The sequence below is a fragment of the Phaseolus vulgaris genome, chromosome 7 (assembly GCF_000499845.2).
Source record: "Phaseolus vulgaris cultivar G19833 chromosome 7, P. vulgaris v2.0, whole genome shotgun sequence".
NCBI classification, from domain to species: domain Eukaryota; kingdom Viridiplantae; phylum Streptophyta; class Magnoliopsida; order Fabales; family Fabaceae; genus Phaseolus; species Phaseolus vulgaris.
Genome location: NC_023753.2, coordinates 1,087,067 through 1,107,017, shown reverse-complemented (window position 1 = coordinate 1,107,017; position 19,951 = coordinate 1,087,067). Strand labels below are relative to the sequence as shown.

The 19,951-nt window shown below is 31.4% G+C and overlaps 2 protein-coding genes across 7 annotated transcripts; both read left to right on the top strand.

Annotated features, from left to right (window-relative positions):
• The first annotated feature begins 1,482 nt into the window (after positions 1–1,482).
• On the top strand, positions 1,483–13,609 carry LOC137828876 (lysine-specific demethylase JMJ26-like). 6 transcript variants are annotated; one of them, XR_011083990.1, is made up of 14 exons: positions 1,499–2,776; positions 2,890–3,005; positions 3,467–3,566; positions 3,651–3,789; positions 4,202–4,265; positions 4,347–5,076; positions 6,030–6,359; positions 6,834–7,322; positions 7,610–7,682; positions 7,769–7,854; positions 8,585–8,773; positions 11,027–11,146; positions 13,076–13,134; positions 13,293–13,609. XR_011083990.1 is itself a non-coding variant. In XM_068635617.1 (13 exons), the coding sequence occupies exons 1-13, from the start codon at positions 1,985–1,987 to the stop codon at positions 13,339–13,341; spliced, it is 3,147 nt and encodes a 1,048-aa protein (XP_068491718.1). In that variant the 5' UTR covers positions 1,483–1,984; the 3' UTR covers positions 13,342–13,609. The 6 variants fall into 6 exon arrangements, 2 of the variants coding, with proteins under 2 accessions (XP_068491718.1, XP_068491717.1); XR_011083989.1 differs by having other exon boundaries at positions 1,509–2,776; positions 2,884–3,005; XR_011083992.1 differs by having other exon boundaries at positions 1,509–2,776; positions 2,884–3,005; positions 7,512–7,682.
• A 1,853-nt stretch (positions 13,610–15,462) lies between these two features.
• On the top strand, positions 15,463–18,056 carry LOC137829887 (CAX-interacting protein 4). Its single transcript, XM_068636906.1, has 2 exons — positions 15,463–15,627; positions 16,889–18,056. The coding sequence occupies exon 2, from the start codon at positions 16,916–16,918 to the stop codon at positions 17,873–17,875; it is 960 nt and encodes a 319-aa protein (XP_068493007.1). The 5' UTR covers positions 15,463–15,627; positions 16,889–16,915; the 3' UTR covers positions 17,876–18,056.
• Positions 18,057–19,951: the final 1,895 nt, after the last annotated feature.

The window sequence follows — 19,951 nt, the reverse complement described above, 5'->3', positions numbered from 1 at the left end:
GTTATTTAGACATTCTAGTAGTTAATAATTAAAATACTATCTCTAATAGTGTCCAATAAATGACTTAAAAAAATACAAAATACGAAAGATTGTTCAAACATGAAAAATAATAATGAAAATTATTTTTTTTAATAAAATATGGATTATCTCACATTGTTAATATATACAAATTGTTAGATAAAATAAATAATATTTAAATATTCATAATTATAAAAAATTTAAATACAAAATATCTTAAATTCAAAGAATAATATTATTTTTATATTTATTTTTTATAATAATTATATAAATATATATATTTTTTATTATAAACAACTGTATTTTTTTTATTTTTAATTTTTTTTATGCAATAGGATTAACTATTTAATTACGTATATCCTTTTTTTTCAGATTAATATAATATATGTATTAAAGAGTAAAATTATTCAATTAAAGATGATATATATAGACAATTATTACTGTTATTTATAAAATTATATAAAGAGAATACATTCATATACAATTTTTTACGGTTTCACTCTTCAAATAACAATTTTTAAAAATTGAAATAACTACTCATAATATAAAAAAATCATATACTATATTTAATGGTGTAATTGTGTATGATGTTACCATGTAATAGTAATTGTGATGTATTACAAATGATTACTTAAATATTAATTTTCTTTTTTAATATGTGACGTCATCTAGTAAAAAAGTTACAACGTTTCTAAGGTCACCTATAACATGATCTTTCACAAAAATCTTCACAAACTTAAATGATAAAATGGTTAAATTTTACATTAAAAAATATAATATTATTTATTTATTAAAGAGTAAAATTGTCCTATTAAAAATAACATACATAATCATTTATAAGAAATTACACCTCTACACAATCTTTTACAATTTTACTCTTCAAATAGCTATGTTTTAAAATTCAAATAACTATAAAATGATAATTGATTATTTATTTATATATTTTTTTTTGTAATTTACTAATATATTTCTATTTGAATAAAACTTGATTTTTCTACTTTTATTGTTATATTAAAAACACTAAGTAGAAGTTAGATTAATGAAAATTATTAAAATATTTGTATCTTTGGTATAGAAATTAAACACTCAGGAATATTAAAATACATGTACTTATTAAATAGAAAGTGAATAAATAAACAAATCATAAACATTAAATTATTTCTATTTATTCAAGAACAACCAAATATTTAAATTAATATAAAATATTAAAAGCAAATTTTTTAAATAGTGCAATATTTAAAAAATGAAAAACATTTAAAATAAAGTAAAAATTTAACTAATCAATTGTTATCCATTTTTCATGTGTAATTTAAGAAAAAAGCAAGATTATAAAAGATAGCTTCATCAATGAATTGATTGATAGATTATTTAAAGAAATAAAAATAAAAAAGAGGGTATTTTCTTTAAAAAAAAAATTCCCAATTTGTGACTGTAAAAAACAAGATCCTTGAGATTGACCTACCCATAGGTTAAAGCCCACAGTTTTGAATTACTCTGTCAGAAAGACACTGTTCTTCTCACACACCCCACTTTTCTTCTGACTGAACACACATGAAGCATCGATTTTCGAACTTTACTTCTTTTCCTACTTTTTCTTCGATTTCTATGCTTACCCTTTTGCCCACTTCCAACTAATTATCCATTGAAATCATTTTTTCGGTTAACTAGGTGATTAAATTTGGAGGTATTTCATCAAAATTTAACCTTGGCGCCGGATTTGAAAACTCTCCCTCCCCTTTGCATTTTTATTTAGCATTTCCCCATAAAAACATGCCGTAACATAGTAATCTAGGTAAATGTTCTTTGTTGTGTGTAGCACAAGTGTCAGAATGAAGACAGTCACCGCCAGATAGTTAGGGTTCACAATTCGCTTTTGCTCAACCTTTATCACTGTCATTAGTGGTTCTTGATCTTGTTTATTTGGTTTTTGGCAATATACTAACGATATTTCGATACCCTTTACTTCATGGCGCGCGAAAGTGACATGGGACAAGGGAACGCAGTCACCGTTCCCGTGGATTCAAACCCCACAGAGAAAAATAGTCAATCTTTGGATTTTAATGCTGTGTGTGAGGCTGATGAGACTAAAGCAATCGACTTCGCTGGAAAAGATGATGATGGGGCAGGAGGGTATTATTCTGTTGCAGAAGGTGTGAAAAGGAAGCGTGACAGAAAGAGTGAAGAGGAGGAGGGTATGGGAACGGTGTTGGAGGGCCATTTGTTGGAGGAGAACAATGGTCAAGACGGAGACCATGGTGAAAATGGTGGGGTTGGAGTTTCTTCTTCTGTTCAAGGCGTGAAAAAGAAGCGTGGCAGAAAGAGTAAAAAAGAGAAGGAAGAAATGGAGATGAAGTTGTCAGGGGGCAATTTGTTGGAGAAGAATGGTGTTGAATACGTTAGCCATGGTAAAAATGGTGGGGTAGGAGATTCTTCTGTTCAACGTGTGAAAAAGAAGCGTGGCAGAAAGAGTAAGAAAGAGAAGGAAGACATGGAATTGAAGATGTCAGGGGGCAATTTGTTGGAGAAGAAGGGTGGTTCTTCTTCTGTTCAAGAAGGTGTGAGAGAGAAGCCTGGGAGTAATGGCGGGGTTGCTTATAAGAGACGTGGGAGAAAAAGAAAGGTTGTTAAGGAAGATGACGACGAGTTTGAAACGCCTGCGTTTTTTTCAGGAAGTGGCAGTCAGAAACAATATAGTCTTAGAAGCCCTAAAGTCAAAATAGAAGTGGTGATGCCAAAAATCAACAAGAAGGATAGTAAGGTGACATGATTTATTGTTCAATATAAAGTATGGATGTTTGTTTGAGTTTGGCTTTGCATATGAACATAACTTAGCTCATATTTGAGGTCGTGTTTCTGTTTATAAAGCGACAGTTGACTGAAGAACAGTCCTCAATGTGCCATCAATGTCAGAGAAATGATAAAGGCAGGGTTGTGAGGTGCACAAACTGTAATAGGAAAAGATTTTGCGTACCTTGTATACTAAATTGGTATAACTTTGTCTCCCTTTCAAATTTATTTGTTCTTTCTGTGTAAATTGTAATGTCATGATATTATAACATGCCTTGTTTGGTTGGATAAGACCTATACGAGGTTTATTTCTGTGTCATCACTGCATTGCCTGCTACCAAGTGGGTTGTTACTGACATATTCTTTGTGCTGTAAGATTTTAAATAGATTACTGGAAAGACTTGAAATGGCAAGCCCATGTATGAATGGCATCTCCAGTTGTTTATCCATATGTTCAATAATTTCTATGGGGAATTTCTAGAAATGACATACTCTATGTTTAATATGTACTATTTCTTAAGTTAGGGGGAAGAGTCTTAATTGATAGAAACAATTCCTAGATCAATTCCTGGAAAAGTTATTGCAATATTTGGTAGTTTTGGTTTTGAATGATGATAACTTCACCAACTGTTAATCCTTAAAGTATTTTCTGTGTCTTTAGGTATCCTCATCTGGAAGAGGATTACTTTGCTGAGGCATGTCCTGTGTGTCGTGGTAATTGCAACTGCAAAGCATGCTTGAGATCTGATGTACTGATTAAAGTTAGGTCTTTCCCTCTTCAAGATAGGTTTTCTTGTGATTTTCTGAGTTCAGCATTTAAAATGTTATCATTTAATTTGATGTAGGAAATGAAGGAAAAAACAAAAACCAATAAAGATGAGAAGGTTGAACTCTCTACGTATTTGATGCAAGTACTTCTTCCGTATTTAAGATTGTTGGATGAAGAACAAATGGTTGAGAAAGAGACAGAAGCTAAGATACAGGGTATTTTTTCCATTAAAAGTGTTGATTTAGGTTACTAATATGTGAATCAATGTTTCTTGGTAAACAAATGAATTTGATGCTGAAGAAGACAATATTTGATTGATGCATGTTTGTTTGAACACGCATTAAACCATCATAAAGCAACATATCTCTATGCAACAAATTCTGGCTTGCAAAAGAGAAAGAGTTATCTGTTTTATAATAATTGTTTTGTTTGTTTTGCAATCCATTTATTTAGAATTAATTTTCTCTCTCGATCTTTGGATCCTTTAACAGCTTTGAGCTATTTTTCTTGTATGCACTGTAGCAGCATAGCTTAAGTTTGCATCTCATCTTATGCTCCAGTCAGAGTTCAGAGTACAAGTTCCATATATTTTCATTGTATAATAAGCTATTTGAATGTGCACTACAGGGATCGCAGTCTCAGAGCTAAATGTAGTACATGCAGATTATTCTATGACAGAGCGTGTATATTGGTTGGGATCCTTCTCACATCTTATTGTCTTTTTCCCAGTCATCCTTGTATTTTTATTTGTTAACTTAACACTCTCTTGCAGTGACAACTGCAAAACGTCAATATTTGATTACCACAGAAGCTGTACAAAATGCTCTTTCGATCTTTGTCTCATCTGTTGCCGTGAGCTTCGCAGTGGGCAGCTTGTAGGTGGTGCAGATCCAATTATGTTGGAGTTTTCCTGGCAAGGTCGTGGTTACTTACATGGTGAAAAAGTAAATAAAAGGGTAAACCAAACTGAATCAAATGATGTTGCTAAGCCTGTAGTTCGTGAATGGTCAAGATCTGGATGGCATGCAGAAAGTAATGGTAGCATTCCTTGTCCAAAAGTCAGTGATGAATGTAACCATGGTTTTCTTGAACTGAGAAGTGTATTAGGTCAAAATTTTATCAGTGATTTATTGTGTAAAGCAAATGAACTAGCACAAACATATGAGCTTGGGACCCCCCCTGACAACTTCTGTTTGTGTTCAAGGCTTGATAGAAACACAGATGTTAGATATAATGGTATGAGGAAGGCTGCTTCCCGTGCAGATTCCAGTGACAACTATTTGTACTGTCCTAGGGCTGTACAACTACAAGAAGAGGATTTAGGGCATTTTCAGTGGCATTGGGAAAAGGGGGAGCCTGTCATTGTTAGCCATGTGATTGATTCTATGTCTGGCTTAAGCTGGGAACCCCTTGTCATGTGGCGTGCATTCCGTCAGATGACTAAGACCAAGCATGAACACCATTTGGATGTGAAGGCAATTGATTGCTTAGATTGGTGTGAGGTTTGTTTACTTTCTCAATCTTAAACTTTGTTCAACTGAGTGATTTTTGCTTAAAGTTCATTATTGACACCCATGAAACTTATGTTTAAATTATTTAATATTGGTACTTGTTTTACCTGGAACCACTATGCTTCAAATGGCTAATAAAGAATAATTTAGTTTTAGCAAATTTATGTTAAATTTCCTGAATCTTGTAACTTATCCGTTTTCTGGATTTTGTGTTGTTTCAGTGCATTTAATATTGTCAATTGCTGACTTCCATGAACTTGTCTGAACTGAATGTCCTACAAATATTTTGCAATGTACCTAAATATTACCATATTTTGGTGGGTAGTTCAACTAAAAGAAACAAATCGTTGATGTTCTGCTTTCTGGGTCATAAAGAGATACCAGTCCAAGGTTGAATGTGGGTCATTAAAACACACATTAGGGTGGTAAGTAGAAGTCATTTTTATGAATGTAGTTCATATATTAGTCACATGCTTCTAATACTTGTTGTTTGCTTTATGTTGTCTCTCCCAACATTTTCTAGAAATATGGGTATTATATGAGCTTCAATCATCATCAACATTATATCCACCTTCTTTGTCCTAGCTTCTGCTCCCTATTATATCACTTAGAAATTTAAATCAATTTCTTGTTGTCTGTTGGTTCATGCCCCCATTCTTATTTCCTTTCTTTGTCTAACAAACCCTTTCCTGTTGCCTTTGCACCATGTTTTTCTATTATGATTGTCTGCTTCTTAACCCTTGCCACTACATCAATGCTGTGTAAAATGTATTTTAATTTTGTTGCTCTTTTCAACTTGTATTAATTTTGTTTTGTAATCAGACTAGAGCAAGTCATGTCTGCTTTATTTCACTGCTTCTGTAATTCTTTACTGCTTTCACCTGACATGTCTGCTATTCTATTGTTGCTGATTTCTGCATTTTTGAGTTGTTGGTTAAATCCAGGGTGAAATTAATATTCATCAATTCTTTACTGGGTATACAAGAGCTCGTGAAGATTGGCTTAATTGGCCTCAGATATTGAAATTGAAAGACTGGCCACCTTCTAATTTATTTGAGGAACGCCTGCCTCGACATTGTGCTGAGTTCATATCTTCCTTGCCATTCAAGGAATATACTGATCCTCTTGGTGGTTCTCTTAACCTAGCTGTGAAATTGCCTAGAAAGTGTATAAAGCCAGACATGGGGCCAAAGACATATATTGCTTATGGATTTCCTCAGGAGCTTGGACGTGGTGACTCGGTTACTAAGCTCCACTGTGATATGTCTGATGCAGTATGCTCGATTTCCCTTTCTCCTTCCTGATTTGTTATCTTCAAGGATTTCTTCTAAATTATTTGAACATTTAGGGTGTTATTTCCAATAGAGTTTCATGTTTGAAGGTGCATAATTTGTAGGATGTATTCATTGTTGTATTTGCTAAGCCATTTCATTTCTCTGTTTGGTTTCTTATGAGCAGAATCAGCAGATTGTTGTTTCAATTCACATCATGATTTTTCTGTTTTGTGCATTGTCTTCATTCATAGTTAATCACTACATTTTTGTTTTTGGAAGAACTTGAGCTAAACAGTGCCTTTGGATCAGACAGATAAAGCTGTAATTTATGTACACTTTTTCTTTTTGCATTGCTTTTCCTTATCAAATATTTGTCAGTGTTTTGTATTTATTGCTGTATATTCTGGATTTCACACACATCAATGATGAAATTAAAGTACTTTTTTTCTCCTTTTAATAATTTGGCTGTTCTAGGTAAATGTGTTGACTCATATTGCTGAAGTTAAATTGGAACCAAAGCATCTTACTGCCATTGAGAAGTTGAAACAAAAGCACTTTGAGCAAGACAAAAGGGAGCTACTTAGTGATGATCAGGATGGAGAAACTAATGTTGACATGCATGATAATATATCTTCTGCCATAAATTCCTTGGAGAAGCAAAATAGTGTCCAAGTTTTGGAAAACAAAAGTGGATGTTGTGATGAGAAAGAAGATCAGTTTCATCAACCCTCTGTTGGTAGTGAGGTTGCCATTGCTAGTGAGGATGGTATTTCATGTGGATCAGAGCTCAAAGAGGTTGACAAAGTAAATATGAAGCAAGAAAGTGATCTGTCGTTTGCAGGGGATGGTTCAGAAGGTGCTCTGTGGGATATTTTTCGGAGGCAGGATGTACCTAAATTGCAGGAGTATATGAGGAAGCATTTCAGAGAGTTTAGGCATATCCACTGCTCTCCTTTAAAGCAGGTAAATTAGTATTGGATATTATTAGTAAAGCTTGGTTCCTACCAAATAGATTTAGTGGTTATATTTGTAATATTTGGAGGTTTTCACCCTTATAAAATTCTCCTATTTCCTCATTTTCCTGTAATAAAATTTTCATTAAATACATGTCATTATGGATTGTGTGAATAGTTATTTTGAAGTATTTGGCAGATAATACCTGTTGTATATGGATAATCCATCAGCTGAGGGTACCTCACTCATTAGACTTTATTTTTTCTTATGGGTCTGTCCTTCGGTGATGAATGAAGGTTATTCACCCCATCCATGACCAGACCTTCTATTTGACCGTGGAGCATAAGAGGAAGCTTAAGGAGGAGTTCGGTTAGTAACACAATTTTCGTATTTTGATTGGGGGTAGGGGTCTGAATTCTGCCTCTCCACATTGACAGTTATGTATTTTCTTGTAGGAATTGAGCCCTGGACATTCATTCAGAAGCTAGGAGATGCTGTTTTCATTCCAGCTGGTTGTCCTCACCAAGTCAGAAATCTGAAGGTAAAATGAACATATAGGGTAAAATTGTTTAATCTTCATTGTAGGTGTCAAGGTTATTAGATTCAAGAGTTTATGCAAAGTCTTTGGAGTTTTGTATACTTGAATCTTAAACTTGTAAGAGTTTATTTCATATAAAAAATTATTAAATATAACAGAAAAATTCAATATTTTAATTCCATAATAGTTCAAAATTGTGAATCCCAATAATAATTAATAAGTCCTGTAGTAAATTACTACTAATTAAGTTCAAACAACACCAAATAAATGGAGCATTTTTACTTCTAGTTTTAGTATTTGTGGAGACATCTGCATTGCCATCTGTTGAGTTTGATCCTGTCCCACTCCCATATATATTTCAAATTAAATGGTACTGAATATTAAATGTAAAACAATATAAGAATTAGTGTGAATAAAAGTTTCAATTTCAGCTAATAAAAATGTTATTAGTATCAGCTAATTGGGGCAGTGAAAAACAGACATTGTATGCAAATTTGGGGTAGTGAAAAAACAGGTCAGTATGAATCACATGATAGAATAGGAAGTATGTAATTTTAGTAGAAAGCTGGAAATTTTGAAGTTGTACTAAAAAAGAAAACAGGACAGTAAACAACAATCAAATGAAAGGGAGCTGACCCTTAACTCAACCGAATGGAGTTGTCAATGATGATGAAATTGTGTGAACAGTGAGGGTAAATTTTTTCATGTAAACCTGAAATTAAATTTTCAACAGATGAGGGAAACTTGATACTGCGAACATAAGTCAAAGAAAAACTGAGAAGAACATCTGCATTCACGAAGTACATTAGCTGTTGTGAAGAGAAATTGTGATGAGAAATACAATGTTGTGACGAGGAAGAACAAAGTGAAGAATTGTGATGCCCAATAGTTGCAGTTTAAGGGGAAGAATCGTGATGCCAAAGTATGTTTGATCCCCAATTTTTCTTCTATTTCTACAACCAAAAACTAGGTTGGTGCATTTGTAATTTAAAAAAATGCAACTAAACTTGCCCACACTAGTTGTGAGATTGTTTGGGTCAACACGATCCTATACTAGTTCCAAAGAGTGAGTTGACTCGAACCAAGGTTTTGCCATTGTAAAATTGTCAGTTTGTGAGTTAACTCATGATTGTGATAACCATGATAGGTATAACGTATCCTTGTTTGTGTAGAGTGTATAGATATGTCTAAGTATTTTATGATGCTTCTTTGTTTATGTTGTAAATAATGATCTATTGGGATAAAATTATCTTCCTAGATCTTAATATTTATTAAGATAAACTATCTGTGAATCTTCTTATTTATTTTAGTGTATTTTGTTTCCTTATTTTACATAGATTGATTGTTACAAATAGAAGGGTTGAGAATGTAATTGGTGTGATAGTTACCAATAGATTTTTTTGTTTCTTTGTTTTTCTACATAGTTCAAGTTGGTATTAGAGCTCTTGATCTTGAGAGCTTCGTTTTACTTGCCATGCAAACGAAGAATAACCATGTGCCATCGTTGTTTGCCTAAGTAGTGTTGTTGAGGTCGGTGGTGGACTATAGAGATGCTCTCACTCATCGTGGTCATCACATACAAAGTTGCCATAAACTTTAGAGTTTGTTCTAAGGGGTGGTGACATGGTTATCAAACTCTAGGGTTAACCTATAATCCCTTTTGAGTTTACGAGTTTAGTGATGGGTCAAAAGTAATCTTGTGTGTAGACTTGTTTTTTAGCAAACTTAAATCACACTTGGACGAATTGATACACACTTACGAGTTTGAGGTCGAGTGAATGAGTGTAGAAGAAAAGTCCAAAACAATCCCCACACATGGGTCATTTTGTTTAGTGTTGCGATTTAGGTTGTGTTCATTGTTACCTTCACCATGCCTCTCATTTCACCTCAGCTTGCCGTTGCGTTTTGTTGTGGTTGTTTGTGTCTTGTGTCATGTTCTGCCCTAGGCATCGCATCATGTTGCCTAGCCTTGTCTTGTCGTCACATTGTGGTTGTGTGTTGTCACCTCCTCCTGGAGTTTTGCTTTCGTTTTGGGTAGGGTTTTTGAATTTTGGGATGTCACACTTTGTGGCTCAATTTGATTAGGATTTTTTTTTTTATTTGGGGTGTGGCTTGAATTTCATTCTGGGGTCTATTTTGATTTGGCTTCATTGCTTTCTTTTGTTTCATTGCTTGGTTATGTTCAAATACAAGTTTTAGTGTGTTTGGAAGGGGTTCAAATTCTACTGATGTCAATGTTGCTACATCCTCACTTCCACTAGAAGTATAAAGGCTATAGGAGATGAGACTAATATTGGGTGGAGACAAGGAGTAGATATTTTAGGTAATGGAAAAAAAGTGAGATGTAATTACTGTTTGAAGACATTCAAAGGCCAAGTTTTCATATTCAAACATCATCTTGTTGGTACTGGATATGATTCTGAACATTGTGTTTTAGTGCCAAAAGATTTTGTGGTTACAACTCATTTTCATCAAAGGGTATTTTTGGGACAGATTCCAAGATCTTGTAGGCAAGTTGAGTATTTTTTTTTAATCAGCAAATAATAAATAAATTAAAATGAGGCACTTCAGGGGTGACCTAACCCTTATACAAATAATCCCAACACAAGCTTCTTATTCCCCAATTAGTTGGGGATCCCATAGACATTACGTTAGCCACATTAACATACCATAACAAGATACAAAAGCACATCAATATACAATTACATCAACCCTCCAAATGAACAAATTCTCAAGACAAGACACAAAAGTCCAACAACTAAACTCATTCTTTGCCAGCAAACAAAAGTAAATCTAACACCCAAGCGTCAAACCCATCAAACCGACCTTGCGATGAGGATATAGAAGCCAAAAAACCTGCACAAAACACACCACGTCTTCCAAATCTGGACAAATCGTTACACAAGAATCACCAAACATCAGTCACTCAAATATCTCATATAACATAAAGGTTCCAAACATGAGTGGACGTGTTATAAAAGGCAGTTGATTGGTGTAAAAATATATCTTCATATTGATTAACATGAAATAGCTTTAGAATTTTCTTATTTGTTTCAACATATTTTGTTTCTTTATTTTAGAGAAATAAATTGTTACAATAGAGGAGTTGAGAATGGAATTGGTATGATTGATATTGATAGAATTATTTTATTGTTTGTATGTCTTCCTTTTGCAGTCATGTATTAAGGTAGCATTGGATTTTGTTTCTCCTGAAAATGTTGGGGAGTGCTTTCGTTTGACAGAGGAATTTCGTACACTTCCTATAAACCATGGGTCTGCTGAGGACAAATTGGAGGTATGCCAAACTATTTGTATTGATTTGTTTCTGCCTTTTCTTTGCTTCATCTTTGATGGGCTGTGCGTAAATTAGGAAGTTATGTTCTCTCTGTATTCGGTTTTTTAGCTGCGGATGTACAAGATTTTGTGATAGACTTAAGGAGAATGTTGGTTGACTGTTTTTTGTGTTTTTAAGGAGGAAACTCTTCTATAGGTAAATGTTTGTCTGTAGATGTTTGTACAGAAATATTGTCTTTTTTTCTTTTTAAATTTCTATAATTTATTCAGAATTTAGTATGTTCATTTCTTGAATTCAACAATTTCGTTTGGCTTGTTAGATGCCATTGAGAAGGATTAATCTAGAGTCAAAGTTATCAAACTCAGTTCTTTTGACTAAATTTGTAAACTCTAATGAGTTTACTTCATCTGAAAAAAAATTAATAGCTATAAATGACAAACCAATAGTTCAACACCATAATTAAGCACAATAGTAAAACAATAATTCAACAATTCTAAAATAAGTTCATGACTACTATGTAGTTCAAACTTCACCAAAAAAAGTTATTACTTTCACAATACTGACAATTGGAAAGCAAGTATTGAAAATAATTAAAAGCATGGATTTTAAGTTCTATTATCAATTTTAAATTCAAAAAATCAATTAAGCAACCTATTACAATTGAAATTAGAAAAATAAATTAAACAACCCATTTTAGTACAAAGTAGAGAACCACTAAAAGGGAGAAATATGCTAATGTGACTAATTGAGGACCAATAATGTGCAACACAATGGATAAACAACTATGATGTAAACGGAGAACAAGATTAGGAATAAAGAGAATGACATCTGTAATAAAGAAAAGAGAGAGGGGTGGTGGGAACAACATTTTTCCCTTTTTAACCATTACCACTTTTAGAACTTATGTTTTGTAATTGTATGAACTTATTTTGTTAGTGTAGTTTGAACTTTTATAGTAGTCTTGCACTAATAACCTTAGTTATTTTAAAATTATGAAATTATTGTTTGCTATTTTAACTAGTTATGGTGTTAAATTGGTATGTTATGTACAAACATTATATCAGTTTTTCACATTAAGTAGACTCTTAATAGTCTAAGTTGAGTCCATGAGTTCAAGTATTTGGAGCTCCCACGAGTCTACATAGACTTCCGAGTCAGATAATCATATGTGTATATATATTTATATTCAAATAGATAAATAAATAGGTTGGTTTAGCAGACTTAATAACTTTTTTTTGAAGTCCTAACCTAGCCTATTTAGTTATATAAATATGATCTATTCTCACCTCTAGACACTCCTATGTAGGTGACTTGCTTGCTGACCCTACTCTATGTAGGATGCTACCGAGAAATCTTATTGGCTTGACTATAAGTTATTTCACACTTGCATGCACTATCTTGGTATTATTTTTGCTTGAAGTTAGACACAGATTTTCTGAATAATATTTTTTAGTTTATGTCGGGGAAGATTTGCCTTTCACAAATGGGAGGGTGCATAAGAGAGAAAAACTCAAAGACATGGTCAAAGCAAATGCATAAACTATCCTCTGCCTACTTTAAACTGTGTTTTACCACTGGACAATTACCTACCTTGCAAAGCTCTAAGAACTGGTTGTAGAACCCCTTCTGATCCTTAAAAATTTAAGTATTTTCTGTTTAGTATAGTCACTTGACAATGAGGCATAAAAAAAATCCAAATTATGAGCTATTTACTTTGGCTTTTGATCGGTGTGGTTCCTAAGTGTTCGGTTTTAACATGTCAGAGCCAACACATAGCTAGCAAATTTGATTAGTTCTAGAATTAGTCTATTCAAATGCAGCAAGAAATAAACTTGACAATCTGCAAACAGAAGTATTTACATTGTCATGTCAACAGCTTTCTGTTGTAAATTTGTGACCTTTTCTCATTGATTCCTGCCTTTGAAACAGGTGAAAAAGATGACAATATATGCTATGCAAGATGTGGTAACAAAATTGGAGAATGCAAGGTTAGTGTAATTGCAAACTTCAGGCCCTTTGAAATGGACTATATGATACTTGCATTTTCTGAGTATATTCTTGTACACTGTGTTCATTCTGATTATATTCTTTAAGCTCTTGATTCAATTATCATTTGTGAAATTGATTATTACTATTCAATTTACAGGTCTCAAGTAAATATTCCTGTAACAGACAAAGGGGAGGTGAAAGTGTGAATTTTGAGTCATTAGCTTATTCAGGTGTTTTTATGTTGAGTTTTACAGATCCTGGTGACTGTAAGAACAGTTCCATGTTTTGTTTTTGCAACTGCACCTGAAAGGTTAACATTATACCACTTCTAAACCTAGTCTACCTTTTGAGCTTCTGAATGCTCAGATAATGGTATTTTTAGCATCAGAAATCCCATATTATCTGAAATGCTATTTAAGTGTATTCTGAAAAATGAAACCAGAAGTAATATAACTATCATGTTAGATCACTAAATCTATTGTGACATTCATGTTTAGAAGGTTACTAAGTGTACTTATTATTGTTTTGGAACATTAACAGTGAAAAATATAAATATGTTCTAGTTTTGTTTTGGAACACTTGTATTGAAATATGAATAACATCACACATAACATGAACAATTCAAAGATGTAGAATGAATCACCTATTTTAAGTTGTCCTTTTTTTGCATTATGTTAGAATAGGGTTTGAAGACAAATATTTTCCAAAACCAGAGCTGTTTAAAGATTATGGTGCATTAATTATTTACATAATACATTGTTTTCAAGTAATAGAACACTTGCACATTTTCTTTGTACAATCAAATTAAAAAAAAGCAAATAATAATGTTGATTATTTATAATAATATAAATTTATGCTAATATTACAATATTAAAACATCTGTAAAACAAATTAAATTACACCAAATAGTGAATGCACAAAATAAGAATAATCCTACTTTAATATTATTACAAAAAGTACTAGAATAGTAATATTCCAAAATTAAATCAAGATGACATAAAGTTTTAAAATAATTTTAAAAATTGAATTGTCTATATGATAGAAAAAGAAATTAGTTAAATAAGTTTTTTAATGAATCATAAAATAGCATATGCTTTTTTAAAATAATAACAAAAATGAATATTTATAAAGTAAATTATCATCTTCAAGCAAATATCAAGTAATTAAAATAATAGGACTAACCAATGTAAACAATAGTGATAAAATATAAAAAAAGAAAAAATAGTAAATTAATACTATATCGGTGAAAAAACCAACTTCGATAGTATAAAACTCTTTAAAATAGTAAAAATATAAAATTATAAAAGAGGACTAAACATACTAAAATGTTATAATTATTTTTTTTTTATAAGAAATTTGAAAACGTTAAGTGTGTGTTTGAATCCTGGTGATTTGAGAAAATTTGAAGGCGCGAAAATGTTGAAAAAGAAAGATTTGCAAAAAGAAATCACATAATATATATTAAAAAGTTAAATTTATCCTCCATTATTTCTTTATACACATATAAAACAATTAATTATATTATAAAATAAAAATGTTAAATATATCTATAATAAAATAAAAATATTATATGTATCTATAATAAAAATAAAGTATTATATGTATCTATAATAAAAACAAAAATATTATATATATTTAAAATAGAAATAAAAGAATTAATTATATTATAAAATTTATAACATAGATTAGATATAATATATAATCTTTAAGAATTTATAACATAATCAATTATCTATAATACATAATTGATTATGTTATAAAATTCATAAATAATTAATTATATATTATACATAAAAACATAATCAATTATATTATATATAGTCGATTATTATAATATAATAATAATAAAATAAATATATTTATGTAGTAATAATAATATTTAAATTTTTTAAAGTAATAATATATGAAAAGTAATAAAATTATAAATAATATTTATTTAAATATAATATAAAATTTATTTTAACTTAAAACAAAAAATACTAAACTTTATTACATTCCAAATGTTTGTAGACATCTTTCACAATTATAAATATTAAAACATTATTTTAAATTGAAACAAAAAAATTCTGTTAAATTTCCTCATTTTGCATGATTCATACTTTTTATGAGATTAGTTCTTACATGTTGTTAGAAATAATATTTTAATTACAAACAATTAAAATTCACAAATATATCAATTGTTTTTTAATTATTTTTAAATATAAAGATAAATTTGTGATGTTATTTTTTTTAATTATTTTTATTAATTAAAAAATTTATAATTTCAAATCATTTTTAATTGATCAAATTAATTATTTTTCCTTTTATTTGTGAAATTGTTGTTATATTTATCTTGTTTTATTATCCTATTTTGCCCACTTTCTCCGATCCTCTTCTGCGGATTCTTCTAGATCCTATTTACAAACCCTATTTCCCAAACAAATAATTCAAATTTCTTCTCTTATCCAATCTTGTGTTCTCCCTGATCTTTTTGTTCGCCAACCAATTCACTGGTAAGCATCGATTCTTCTCCTCCTTTTCGTTATCATCTATTTCGTTATCATCTTGTTCTAGTTGCCCGATATTTTTTTCCTCCCTTTTTCTGCATATTTTTGTTGAAATCTTTTAGATGTTCTCATGGGTCCACGAATAGGGCCGAGTTGATGGTTTTTTCCTCGTTTATTTGAATCTTTGGTTGAACACAAGTTGTTCGAAGAATTGTCTAATCCATGATTTTCTGCCTTTTGTTATTGATTAGTAAGTTTTGCTTTGGTCCGTTGAAGTTTGAAGCCTGCACAAATGATTGAGATTTGGGTGTTTTAAGATGGTTCCATTTATCTGGTCAAATGCTAACAAAGCATGTTTATATGGAATTTGCATGTTTTATATCCGATCAATGGATATGTAGTGTGGTAAATTTAGAGCTGGGTTTTGTTTGTAGAAAATTATAACTGACTAATTCATGATTTTCTCTGAACTAAACCATCATATCCTATCTGGGTGTAGGGTTAGGCTTACATTCATCAACAGTATTTGCAGGAACTGTGTGTTTAGAAAACAGACTGTAGAATATCACACTCCATGGTTCTTCCAATGGCAGTGTTGACTGATTTTTTGACATGTTTCAACTGTTCCCTGTGATATTAGGTTTATGTGATGGAGGTATTTGTCAAGGTTATTGTATTGATCTATGTTTTATAGTCTGGTAATTCTTATAAGTGGCCATGGTCATTGGGGACCAGTAGCTGAGCATCATTACCTCTGTGTGAATAAGAATTCACTCTTTATATTATGCTTATGCATGTTTGGGTGTTGCAGTGTACTTCAATTATGGACCACAATGAGCTGGTCCCTTCGTAATTACTATCATAGAAGAATTGTAGAGCGTATAATATCTTGAATTTGGATAAAAGAACAATTGCTATTTATTAACAGGTTAATATAATATTTGTGGTGGTCCATTGTAACTCTGATCAATGTATTAATAATTTATTAGTGGCAATGTATAAAAAAATCAATGTATTACGTGTTAACTACATAGGAAAATAAGATTAATGTATTAACAATTTAATCTCCTTTTTTTTTTTACCTGTGATAGTATTCATTGCCCTTGAAATGCAATATATGTTGTTTTATGTCAAATAAGGGATATTAACACATTAGAAAAGAAAATAGAGTTACCACCTGGTAGGTCATAGACCTTCCTTGGGAAAGACAGAATCTTTGCCTCCCTTTATCTGTTTCTGATAATGTAGTTGCATTTTCTTTTTTCAGGAGAAGGATTGAAATTGAAACATCAAGATGCCGGCTACAGCAGGAAGGGTTCGCATGCCTGCGAACAATAGGGTTCACAGCAGTGCAGCTCTTCAAACCCATGGCATATGGCAAAGTGCCATTGGCTATGACCCTTATGCACCCAACAAGGAAGACAAGAAGGACTCTTCGCAAAATCTGCCAAATGCAGAACCTGATGCTGAGAATGCATATGCTAGCTTTCAGGGCCTTCTACAGCTTGCCAAAATAACAAATGCTGATGTAGATGTATCCCGTGGGGCCTGCAAGAAATGTGGCCGTGTTGGACACCTCAAGTTTCAGTGCAAGAACTATGTGAAAATCAAGGAAGACAATGAAGAGAAGGATCCTGATGCAATGCAGTCTGCGGGGTTGGTTGGATTGGATAAAAAGTTGAAGGCTGAGAAGGGGGATAGGAGAAGTAATGTTGAGAGCTCAGAAGAGGAGGAGGACAGTGATAGTTCAGATTCTGAGATTGATTCAGAGATTGAGAGAATTATCGCTGAAAGGTCTGGGAAGAAAATTAGTGGAAAGAGAAGTTCTTCCAGTAAGAAGGGGGATTCAGATGATGATGGATCAGACAAAGATTTTGACAAGAGGAGAAAGAGAGGTAGGTCAAAGAAGAGGAGTTCTAAGAGAAAAGTTAGTGATTCAGATGATTCAGACGAAGAGAGGAGGAGGAGGAGGAAGAGAAGAAGGGAACACAGGAGGAAGAGGGAGAAGTCTCTAGATGAAGACGAGGAGTATAGAAGCAGTCGTAGGAAGAGTAGGAAGGAGAAGAGAAGAAGGAGAAGCCATCTGTCAGATTCTGATTCATCTGAAGATTCCATTGTAAGGCACAAGCGAAAGAACAAAAGGGCCTCATCATCTTCCGAAACTGATGCAAGTGGACATAATGATTCAAGGAAGGGTAGGCATGTCAACAAATCAGAAAAGAGAAGGAGCCGTCGCCATGGCGATGATGAATGATCATTGTGGTAGTTAATTTTATGCCCCTTGATGGTTCTAAAATTCATGTGTAATATGTCTGTATGCTTGTTTAAATATTTGGACCTTGCTGTGCTCGAGTTTCAGAGTCTGGATGTTCAGTTATTTTGACTTTGTCTACTCCTGTTTAAGATTAAATACATGCATGACTGTTTTACAGCAACTTAGCATATGGTGTTATTTTATTTATATCCTGTCAAAATGGCCTTATGGTAGCCGAATGAATTTGATGTTGTTTCCATTGAAATACAAAAATTAGTGAAAAATATTTACTTCACTGAAAGAGTAGAAAGGAGAAGGAGAACGGCACGATTAAAGGACCAAAAGGGTCTCTCATCATCATCAGAGTTTGGATGTTCAATTACTTTGGTTTCTACTCCTCTTTAAGATTACTTACATCAATGGCTGTTTTACACAATCTTATAGCATATGGTGTTGTTTTATTTATTATATGTAGCTGAAATCACACTAATTTCCCTTTATTTTTAGGTCCACCTTTTAGATTTTACAATTTTTGTTTGTATAAAACTGTCGAAATAGTTTGAACTGTCATTAAACCATTAAACCATTTTTAATATAAAAATAAGTTTCTAAAGACTGTTAAGTAAAAAGTACAGAGATCAGATTAATAACTAAATAAAGATAAAAATCTTCTTGAACGAATGGCGAAATCTCAAATATAAGTTGATCGAATGATTAAATAAGTTACTTTTCATTCCTAAATTCATTGAGTTTTTCCTAATATTTAGAGAATGGAATTAGTTTGAAAAAAATCATGTGCATTTAAATACTAAACACAAAAATCAATCTTATGCTAATGTTATTAAAATGAATTTTATACTTAATTTTTTGTAAATTCTGAAATTAACCTGAAATATTAATACTTAAAACATTTTTAAAACTTACAAGTGATATACCACCCCTTTAAAATGAATAAAAAATGCATGCAATAACTTGATCCATATAACTTCAAATTCCGTCATGTTCACACAAAAATGTCTTTAAAGTATAATTACGTTTAAGCAAAATTATACTTTTGGTTTTTAAAGAATATTTTAATAGCTTTATACTAGTCATATAGATCTCATTTCTTCCACGGAAAAATATATTTATGCAATAAGATAATCGTAATTATTTAATAGTTACTTAGTTTAAATGTATTTTAACTCTTAATATGTGTATTAAGAAGCTTTTAAAAGGGAAACAAACACGCAGTAAAATATTATTAATAAGAATGTAAAATCAAAATATATTATGTAAGTGACATATGATTATCAATAATATAAACAAAAAATTAACTATATTTAAAAGAGATATTAGAATAAATAATTTTTAAAATAAAGGAAATAAATAATTTTAATTGGAGAATAAGAAACAAATTTATTTTAAAATTTAAGGGGCTAGAAATATACTTAACCGTTGTTATTTTATTATTACTAGAATATATATCATAGAGTGTCATCCCATCAAAGAGATATTTGGGAAGATGAAGAGATTATTTATGAGTATAATAAAACAAAAGCATTGATTCTTTGTTTATTTGATTAAAAGCATTGCATGATGAATTGTTTTGGTGGAAATGTGGCACTGTATTCCTTCATTTTCATGGTGAAATTTCAATTTCTATATCAAGGAAATATCCATTCTTTTGGCTTCAAAGTTTTCTTGTTTGTTCTTTTCAAAAAGCAACTTTCATTATGTTTCTATTGCATTCCAATATTTTCCCTCCCACCATATTCCTCATATTACTAAAAAAAAAATCATTAAATAGAAACCAATTTTAAAATCTAAATAATTAATATATAAAACCTTGATAGTTAATTAAATACCAATTTAAAAACTATTTATCAATAATAAAAACTAATTTAGAAATCAATAATTTTTTAATCTTTAAAATGATCTCTAATTTAGTCAATATAGCAACTAATCACTTTTTGTCTCTATAATTTTTTTTGCAATGGATGTATTTGTCCTAAAGACTATGGAAAAATAGTATTCCCAGAATAATAAGCTCCAAGAACTCCAGCTTTATAATTTGGCTATGATGTGACCAAACTA